Below are 9,728 nucleotides of genomic sequence, written 5' to 3'. Positions count from 1 at the left end.
GGGGGCGGGAACGGGGGCAGTGGGAGGGAGGCACTCCAGCAGAGGGTAGAGCGATAGCTGGTCAGAGACTATTGAAGATTTTCACAGAACCTCAAAGGAAAGATTTGGCAACCAAAGCAAAATCATAGGCAGTCCTGTTGTGCTTTGATTATAAGTCGCAGTGAAAAAACAAACTGTAAACAAGAGAGTCTAAAGAATATTTAAATCACCCATAATCCTATGACTAGCGTTTTGGTATATGTCCTTTTACATTTTTAGATTTCAGAATTTTTTTTCTGTGCGTGTGTGTGTTTATTTAATCATATGTAGATAGATAGATAAAACAAAAGGATAGTGAAATGCATAGTAAATAGTAAAATGTGTCGTAACGTGCCTTTTCATTTATGATATCGTGACTGGTTTTTCCTGTCAGCCGATATAGAACTACATTATTTATAAATGCTACATAGGATTCTATGGAGGGGAACTACCATAATTTACTTAATGAACCCCCTATTGGGTTGTTTACTTTTTTCCCCACCGCTATGAGCAGTTCTGTGACAAGCATCCTCATACATGCATCTTTATATACTTAAACCGTTAACTTTTAGGGAATACCGGGTCACCGTGTAGCCACTGTTTTTAATTTCATGTGGTTCTTGACGTGAATACTCATATACACCCCTCAGCCCTGCCCCAAGGCTGAGGCTTTTCAGTCCTTAGGAAACAAATAGTCCTCCTTAGAACTTGTCTTCATGGGACCAAAGGGAGACAGATGGGCAGGCTGGGGCGGAGACCTTGGCCAGAGGGTGGGGAAGGCACCTGGGCCAGATGTCTGTCTTCTGTTCCCAGCTCAGTGCTGGTGTCATGTGAACCTAAAGGAGTTAATGTACAGCTTTGGTTTCCCAGGCTAGGACCTTGAAGCCTTCTTAAGCCACGTCACACTCCAAGAGGCCGTGGGGAGGTCTTTTGGGAGCAGTGGGAATGGTGCCGTGTCTCCTGACACAGGGTCTGTTCTGTTTCCTTGCCTCAATTCAGCAAGCCTTTGTGGAAGGGCCGTGGTCAGGAAGTGTGAGTAGTCAGTTCAGGAGGAAACACACTGACTGAGACCGCCCACTCTGTCTTGAAGACATTTGCAACCCAAGAGAAGGGCTGGCTCAGGCGTGCGAGCTGCTCTGAGGTGGAGGATGTGCCACCTCAGAAGGTGCTGGGCCTTACAGAGGAGGGGGAGGCCATCCCGGGGGCTGTAGGGTGGGGTGGGCATCAGTGAAACCTTTCTAGAGTAGGTGGCATTTACCTTGAGTCTTGACGGATGGTTGAATTTTGCAGCAGGAGGTGATAGAAGGGCTGAGGAAGGACCAGTGTATGCAAGATACAGAAACAGCAAAGCCCACCCAAAAGTCCCCTGTTGTTGTCCCTGGTTCCCGAAACCCCCTGCTGTCCTGTCTTGACTATTTTCTGAGTAGATCAACTTAGGCGTGAAAGAGCCTCGACGTAACAGCCTGTCTGATGTCCTTGTTATTGATACTCCAGTTTGATCCGGAAGTCTCCTGCGGCTTTCAGGGCAGGGTAGGGCTTGGGCCTGCCTTTGACCCACGTGTCCGGCTGGCCCGAGGGACCCCCCTGCAAAGACTGGGGTGCCAGGGAGGTGACCCAGTGACGGTGCGTTTTGCTGGCTGGCACAGGGCTTCTGGTGCTGAAGGACTTGGGCATTCAGGTGGATCGCTACATCGCTTCCGAGGTGTGCGAGGACTCCATCACGGTGGGCATGGTGCGGCACCAGGGGAAGATCATGTACGTCGGGGACGTCCGCAGCGTCACGCAGAAGCATGTATGTCAGTGCCGCCACGGCCCTGCCCACCTTCTCTACGTCACTTAGCTCCGGGGACAGCGCCAGCTCCTCTCGTCCGTCTGCTCTTCCCCTTCCTCCCCCCTCCCCCGCTGAACTCTCTCCCTCCTTCTCTTCCGTTTCCCTCCTTGTCTCTAGAGGATCGGGGCAGATTCCAGTGGGAATTGGGGGCCAGGCTTCTTGGGCCTGGCTGGTTTCCGGGCCCTCCTGAGTGGAGCGCTGTGGGTTGCAGTGAGGTTCCCATCCTCCCAGTACTGCTGGCGAAAGGTTCGCCAGCCTCCCTTTTGGGGAGGGGGGGATCTGGCGGGATCCTGCCTGAGTGGCCCCTTGCTTTTCCAGTTATCCATGTCGACCTCGAACTACAGGCCCTCAGGCATCCTGAAGGGCATATGGAGGGGTTCAGATGGTCCAGACACCTGCCCAAGGTGCGCAGAGCACAGAGTACCTTTCATTCAGCTGCCCAGCCTGGACCACTGTCCACCCTGAGTGGCTGCTTTTCCTGCTGGGGGCACACTGGTTTCCCCACTGGCCTCAGAGATGGTCCAGTTCAGTCCTTTCCCTTTATTATTTAGGAAACAGCCCAGAGAGCCTCAGTGACTTGCCCGTGGCTGCACTGCGTGTGCGCGCGCGTGTGTGCGTGTATGAATGTATGTGTGTATGTAGAGAGCGTTCAAAGCAGCCGGGTCTCTTCTCTCCCATGCCAAAGTACTTTTTTGCCAAATTCACAGATCATTTCTCTCTCCCTTTCTGCCTCTGTCCCCGGACATCAGGCCCATCACATTACCTTTATCCTCCCAGATCCAGGAGTGGGGCCCGTTCGATCTGGTGATTGGGGGCAGTCCCTGCAATGATCTCTCCATCGTCAACCCTGCCCGCAAGGGACTCTACGGTAGGTGCTGCACTCACCCCTCCGCCTTCTGAGCTGGTGCTTTCGCACGTCAGTTTCCTACTCGGATATTTCTGCCCTGGGACGGCTACTCCCACCGACCCTGTCCTCCCCTGCCCTCCCCGTGCCCGGGCCACATCACTGTCTCCTGCAGACAGCCCCAGCTGATGTCTTTCTCTTCCGACCTCTCAGAGGGCACTGGCCGGCTCTTCTTTGAGTTCTACCGCCTCCTGCATGATGCGCGGCCCAAGGAGGGAGACGATCGCCCCTTCTTCTGGCTCTTTGAGAATGTGGTGGCCATGGGCGTTAGTGACAAGAGGGACATCTCGCGATTTCTCGAGGTATAGCCAGCACCCTTGGTTTGGTCAGCTCACTAATGGCTTCTGCCTTGGACTGCTACTTTACCCCTGTCTCATCCGCATTGTGGAGCTGGGGACTGGTGACTTGCGCTTTGCAAGGGGCCCGTTTGGGGAGCTCTGGGCTTCCCAAGTAGACAGGGAGGAAGCACACCTTGGACAGAACCCGTGGTCTCACTGTAAGAGGTGGTATGTGGGTGTGGGCCTCAGCACTTGGAGGACCTGACTGTTGTAAACAGGGTGGAGTGTCAGACTCCTGGGCTTGGGGGTCTGTGTGGTGTTTCCCTGGGGGAACCTTTGAGATACCAGAAACAATTTTCCCAACCAGAATGGCTTGTCCTCGCTCCCTGGCACCGTGACGGATGCTTTATGGCACCTGGGAAGAAAACACAGCTTATCGCAGTTTCTGTTTCCCACTATGTGGGTCCCAACTTGGCTGAGCCTGGTTTGGGCTGTGCACAGAGGGTTTCTGCAGCCAGAGTCCTTCTTGGGTGGGGCAGCCTGGGAGCCCGAGCCTGTGCTCCCGAGTCTCGGGAGCTGGTGTGTTGGTTCATAATGTGGACGTACTACAGCGAACACATCCACACTCGTTGGAACTTTCTTTCTCAAAGCCTCCGGGTGAGCTGGAGCTGTGTGGTCCAGTGTGGTGGGCATCTGCCATGTGTGGTATTTAAATTGACATTAAAATTCCTCAGTCACACCAGCCCCCTCTCAAGTACTCCGCCATCTGCAGCTGGTGGGCCAGTGGCCACTACATGGAACAGTGCAGATAGAACATTTCCATCATCACAGTGTGGACTGTGCGGGTCTAGACTGTTCCAGTGGGAGCATGTGGAACGTAGCTGGGTTTAATTCCAGCTTTTCCTGGGGCCTTCAGGCTCTCCCAGTGTGGCCTCTCGAGAGAGAAGTAAGAGCCTTTGAGGCTCTAAACTAGCAAATTTCCTAGCACTCTTACATTTCTCTCTCACTCATCTTTAACCTCTGTCCTGTTTTATAGTCCAACCCTGTGATGATTGATGCCAAAGAAGTGTCAGCTGCACACAGGGCCCGCTACTTCTGGGGGAACCTTCCTGGTATGAACAGGTTGGTGAGAGCTCTGTGCCCAGGTGGCCGCGGGTGGGTGTCTGCAGGCAGGATGACGGCCCGAGGAGGGGGCCAGCCTCCCCTGCTGACCAGCTTGCTGCTCTGCCGTGTTCTTCTTTGTTTCCTTTTCCTTGAGGAAGAAGGGGAGTCAGGTGTAGAAAATACTTGCCTGAGAAACCAAGGACTAGTGGTCCCAAATGGGACCTTTAAAAAGCACACTCTTGACACAGAAGAGGACTCATCGTGCTGCTGAGTTATATGGTTGGTTCTCCTACGTTGGTGATGTGTCTAGAGTCAGCTGGTCCCTAGTCTCCTGAGGTAAAGCTGTGGAGGATGTGTTTGGGGATGGGAAAGAGAGTGGTGCCCACAGCTGGGCCACATCGGGCTCCAGGAGAGAGAATCTGGAAGCAGCAGGCACCTTGCAGCTTAGAGGGCCCTGCTCCACACACTTTGTTGGCTTCAAGTCCTGTTTTGCAAGGATGCTCTTCGTTTAGGTTACACAGAGATTTTAACGTCCAGGAATGAAGAAAATTTCATTTCTTCAGTGTAATAATCGTACTATAAAAAGGCCTATGTGGAGAAAGGAATTCTGGTTGAGAGTTAGTCGTTCAAAAGCAGAGGGAGATCCACCCAATCTAGATTATCTATTACGGAAAGAAATATTTTGCAGCATGTTTTGAGTGTGGATTTTAAGCCTCCTTGGTATACCTATAAATTGGGAACATCATTTAACCTGGCCTCAGTCATCTAATCTGCCTCTCTGCCAATAGCATGAAGTTTTAGGAACTTCCCCAGTCTCATACCTGTTTGGCAAAGCTGCCGTCTATTGCGAGGGCTTGTTGGCTGGGTCAGTGGGCAGCTGACCTGAAAACTGTCTCAGTGTCTCCCTAATGTTCCCGGGATGGATGTCTGTGCGTACTGGAAAAAGGGACTGGCTTATGTAGTCCATTATTATTATGGAGCCAGTAACTCAGTGTACCCTGACAGCCCTTGGGGGGATTGTTCTTACATGCTTCTTCCAACTCTAAAATTCTAGAACTCTGAGCTTCCAGGAGGAGCAGAGGTACCACGAGGGACCAAGTAGAGTGTATATGTGCATAAACAGGGAGGAGTCTGGAGGCGCGATTTGACCGTGGGTCCTGGGGTGATTCCCATGCAGAGATGGTGGACCGCTCTGTGAAACCTTTATTAAATAATCCTAAATGTCAGAAAAGGCCAGCAGCGAAGGTGATATTTAGTGATCTGGTCTGCCTTCTGAGAAGTGACACGTTCCGTGTCACAAAAGTTTAGTCTTCTGGGGACTGTGCGGAATTTGTCTAGTTAACTAACTGTACGTTTAAGGTGTACAGTTTGATGAATTTCATCCGGTGTACAGACCCACGTAACCATCACCGTAGTCAAAATACAGAGCATTCTGTCGCGCCAAAGCTTGCTTTGTGATGGGTACTTTTAAGACTCTGTCTATTTTTAAGTAACAGGTTTAAAAATAATTGGGCTTTTCCCCGTCTGGGCAGGCGTTGTCTGTTTATCTGTAGTTTGAGACCCCTTTTGAATTTACCTTTAAGGATTAATGCTTGGGGGACTTGTGTCTGTGAGTGGCTGCAGTGTATGTTGCATGTGTTTTGGGGAGTTTGAAGGGGGTTACAACGCACGTGGGTGACGGGGTCCTCTTTAATTTCCCCATGTGAGTCAGATGGCTGCTGGGTCAGGGCCCTGGGTGCATCCCTGCCATTGTCCTGGTTTCTGTTGTTACTCTCTCTCTTCTGCCTTCTAGGCCGTTGGCATCCACTGTGAATGATAAGCTGGAGCTGCAGGAGTGTCTGGAGCACGGCAGAATAGCCAAGGTTAGCCCCAGCATCAAAGCCCTCTGCTGGGGGTAAGGAGAAGGGCAGGATGGGCTGGAACAGCACCAGGGCTGTGTGTCCCGCCTGCAGAGGATGCGACTGAGGGGGTTGTGCATGCAGTTGGCCAGAGCGGGAGGGTCGGTGGGGGGAAAGCCTGGAGGGCTGGGGGAGAGGTCAGGGATCCTTGCTGCCTGCAGCCCTTCCGTGCTGAGCTCGCCCACTGGTCCTGTGGGAGGCAGACACTAAGACGTCTTTGCCGAGGTCCCTGCATCTGCTACGGCTTTTGAATGATTGAGCCAGGACCTATTGCACAAGCCTTCAGAGCAGAGCTTCTCCTGTGATGTGGAAGCTCCCTTTCTCTCTGGAGAAACCTCCTGGGACTGCTGGCACCCCAGCGGTATCTTTGCGCCCCTGAGTAATTTGGCATCCTTTTGCCTGTAAGCCACTATCCCTGGGAAAAAACAATTCTTAGGAGACTTACGAAGGACAGTGGCTCAAGCTGCTGTCTGTCAAGCCCTTGGCCAGTGGGATTGGACTGAGGATGGCCGGGTGACCTCAGTGTAGGAAGAAAAGCAGGGCAGTGGGGTCTGTGGAGGCTCACGATTGGAGCCTGACCCTGGCCCCTGGATGGACCAGGCCTTGTCACCTTTGGACGCACCAGTCCTTGGCAGGTGCCTGGCAGGAGCAGATGAGTACTCATTTCTCTTTTCCTCTCCTCGTCTTCTAGTTCAGCAAAGTGAGGACCATTACTACTAGGTCGAACTCCATAAAGCAGGGCAAAGACCAGCATTTCCCCGTCTTCATGAATGAGAAAGAGGACATCTTATGGTGCACTGAAATGGAAAGGTACCCGCTCATGCTGGTGTGGGGCAGGACAGGGTGGGAGGGATCTCCGCCTCTGCACCAGGCTCGGATCCCCTGCAGATACCCCGTGAGCAGTGGGTTTTCCCAAGCATTTCCCAACACGGCAGATTCCCGGGGGAGGACTCCTGTGCGTTGTAAGGCTGGTTTAAAGTAAGGGGGCCGTTTAGGAGTCAACCCCCGATGCCTTGGCTCCCAGCGGTCCTTCTGAGCTCCAAGGAAGCACTGCAGCTGCAGGGGCTTCCCTGCTTCACACTTGCTGATGTCATGTGCTTTGCAGACCAGGACAGTGTGGGACCAGGTGGGCCTTAAAGCACCTTAAACACCCTGCTTTGGTACAGATTGGACTTGGGCTAGATTCCTCATTCTCGGGGTAACTGCCATTTAGCCAGACAAAAAGACCATTTACACAAACAACCAGAGCAAAGCAGGAGCTCCTGACATCAGGCAAGAGTTTGGCCCCCTTGCAGACTCTTCCATTCTCTGCGGTGGAAGATACCAGGGATGTATTTTTATTACATACGGAGTTGAGATACCCACTGTGGGTCTGAATTTCAGGTGGAGCGTGTCCTGGAGGTGTTTCTCACAAACACTAACTCTGTTTCTACCGTGTGGGAAATCTCTAGGCAGTGATCATCTTAACATACCTTCAGACCCACAGAGAGTAGCCAGGCGCCTGAGTCTCGAGCAGGTTATTAAGGACACAGAATTGCCCAGGCTGGCGCTGACTCCTGCCCTCTCTGCCTTTTCTCCCCAGGGTGTTTGGCTTCCCTGTCCACTATACCGACGTCTCCAACATGAGCCGCTTAGCGAGGCAGAGACTGCTGGGCCGGTCGTGGAGCGTGCCCGTCATCCGCCACCTCTTCGCTCCGCTGAAGGAATATTTTGCTTGTGTGTAAGGGACGTGAGGGCAAACCGAGGTAGTGAAACAAGGTTTAAACAAACAAACAAAAAACACAAAACACAACAAAATACCAAGAACATGAGGATGGAGAGAAGTATCAGCACCCAGAAGAGGAAAAGGAATTTAAAACAAACAAAAAAAAAAAAACCCCACAGAGGCAGAAATACCGGAAGGCTTTGCCTTGTAAAAAGGGTTGGACATCATCTCCTGATTTTTCAATGTTAATCTTCAGTCCTATTTAAAAACAAAACCAAGCTCCCTTCCCACCCTCCCACCCCCTTTTTTTCGGTCAAACCTTTTGTTTTCTACTCTTTTCAGAGGGGTTTTCTGTTTGTTTGGGTTTTTGTTTCTTGCTGTGACTGAAACAAGAGGGTTTATTGCAGCAAAAAAAAAAAATCAGTAACAAAATATAGTAACATACCTTGCAGAGGAAAGATGGGAGTGAAGGAAAGAAGGAAATTCTATAGAAATCTATATATTGGGGTTTTTTTTTGTTTTTTTGTTTTTGTTTTTGTTTTTTTTTTTACTATGTATCTTTTTTGTTGTTGTTGTCTCTAGCCTGATCAGATAGGAGCACAAGCAGAGGACAGAAAATAGACACTCAGGCGGCAGAGTTCCCTCCCAGCCACTGAGCTGTCTTGCCAGCACCATTCCTGGTCATGCAAAACACAACCCAACTAGCAGCAGAGAGACGAGAACACCACACAAGACCCTTTTATACAGTATTCAGGTGCCTACCACACAGGAAACCTTGAAGAAAATCAGTTTCTAGAAGCCGCTGTTACCTCTTGTTTACAGTTTATATATATATGATAGATATGAGATATATATATAAAAGGTACTGTTAACTACTGTACAACCCGACTTCATAATGGTGCTTTACAACAGCGAGATGAGTAAAAACATCAGCTTCCACGTTGCCTTATGTGCAAAGGGTTTTAACCAAGGATGGAGAAAGGGAGACAGCTTGGAGGTGAACCGTTACCGTGGTGGGGTTTTTAATTTCCCCTTGGTGTTTAACAAGGTGAAGGAGGAGAATTTGGGAACAGCGTCCTCCCGTTTCTCCCTGCCAAAAAGGGGGTGAAATTCAGTGGTCGGGACCGTGGAAAGCTGAGAGTGGGATCCATCCAGGCTCATGAGATAACCTTTTGATTTTTTTCGAAAAGGAGACTCCCTCGGCAAGATGGCCGGATGAGGGGTCTTCATTCCCAATTTCTCACATTAGCCGATTCGAGGGCTCCTTGCGGTGGGGTCAGAAAAAATCCAGAGTGCGGGCAAGTGACAGTTCAGACCCCACCTGGAGCAAATAAAAAAACATACAAAACGTACTGGTGCTTTCCTGTCTAAGTCGCTTTTTGTGTGTTCTTTTATGAGGCCCCCACCATCCACCCTCTGTGCACAAGGCGGCTTCCGGCCCCTGGAATGTGATGTTTTTGGTCATCTCCAAAGGCTGCAGTTTTATACTGGGAGGCTGATGACACCTTTTGTTATAATTATTCTTATGGTTCTGGTTATAATTATGTTTGTTTTCAGATTTTCTTTAAGAAAACAAAAACCCAACCCCCCCTCCCTTTAGGTTTCAAACCAAGGTGCGGGGAGCAGGGTGCTTCTAAGTCAGTGGTGGCCCTGGTGCCCTGGCTCCCCACCCCTCGGGCCAGGTGGGCCACCGGGCACTGCGACAGCTGGGCGTCGGCCAGGGGGTCCCCGAGGCCGGCCTTCCGGGCGCGTCCCTCTTCTGCTTCCCTCCTCCCGAGTCACGTGTGTCAGGGCTGGAGGGAGGACCAGGCATCTCTCTCCTCGCGTGTGTGATTGGAGTGGTGTGTATTTCTTTTCTAGTACTTGGTCTGATGATAGCTGTGCTCTTACCTCGAGTCAGCAGCACCTGGAGCCCCAAGTGCACGACACTTGGTTCCGCTTCCCGGCGAGGCAGGCAGCCTGGTGTTGGCTGTAGGCAGGGACGGCATGT

At 51.3% G+C, this 9,728-nt stretch overlaps 1 protein-coding gene across 2 annotated transcripts in view; it reads left to right on the top strand.

Annotated features, from left to right (window-relative positions):
* DNMT3A (DNA methyltransferase 3 alpha) overlaps positions 1-8,158 on the top strand; it is a 16,285-nt gene extending 8,127 nt beyond the window's left edge. Inside the window, exons 12-18 of one of the 2 annotated variants that reach the window (XM_007455513.1) lie at positions 1,665-1,810; positions 2,627-2,717; positions 2,907-3,055; positions 4,068-4,153; positions 5,928-5,997; positions 6,725-6,843; positions 7,616-8,158. In XM_007455513.1, the coding sequence (XP_007455575.1) occupies positions 1,665-1,810; positions 2,627-2,717; positions 2,907-3,055; positions 4,068-4,153; positions 5,928-5,997; positions 6,725-6,843; positions 7,616-7,757 (803 nt within the window). In that variant the 3' untranslated portion in view covers positions 7,758-8,158. The remainder of the gene's footprint in view (positions 1-1,664; positions 1,811-2,626; positions 2,718-2,906; positions 3,056-4,067; positions 4,154-5,927; positions 5,998-6,724; positions 6,844-7,615) is intronic. The other variant, XM_007455512.1, reaches the window with a different exon arrangement.
* Positions 8,159-9,728: the final 1,570 nt, after the last annotated feature.

This window comes from Lipotes vexillifer, unplaced genomic scaffold (assembly GCF_000442215.2).
Source record: "Lipotes vexillifer unplaced genomic scaffold, Lipotes_vexillifer_v1.1 scaffold131, whole genome shotgun sequence".
Taxonomy (NCBI): Eukaryota; Metazoa; Chordata; class Mammalia; order Artiodactyla; family Lipotidae; genus Lipotes; species Lipotes vexillifer.
This window is presented reverse-complemented; position numbering and strand designations above follow the sequence as displayed.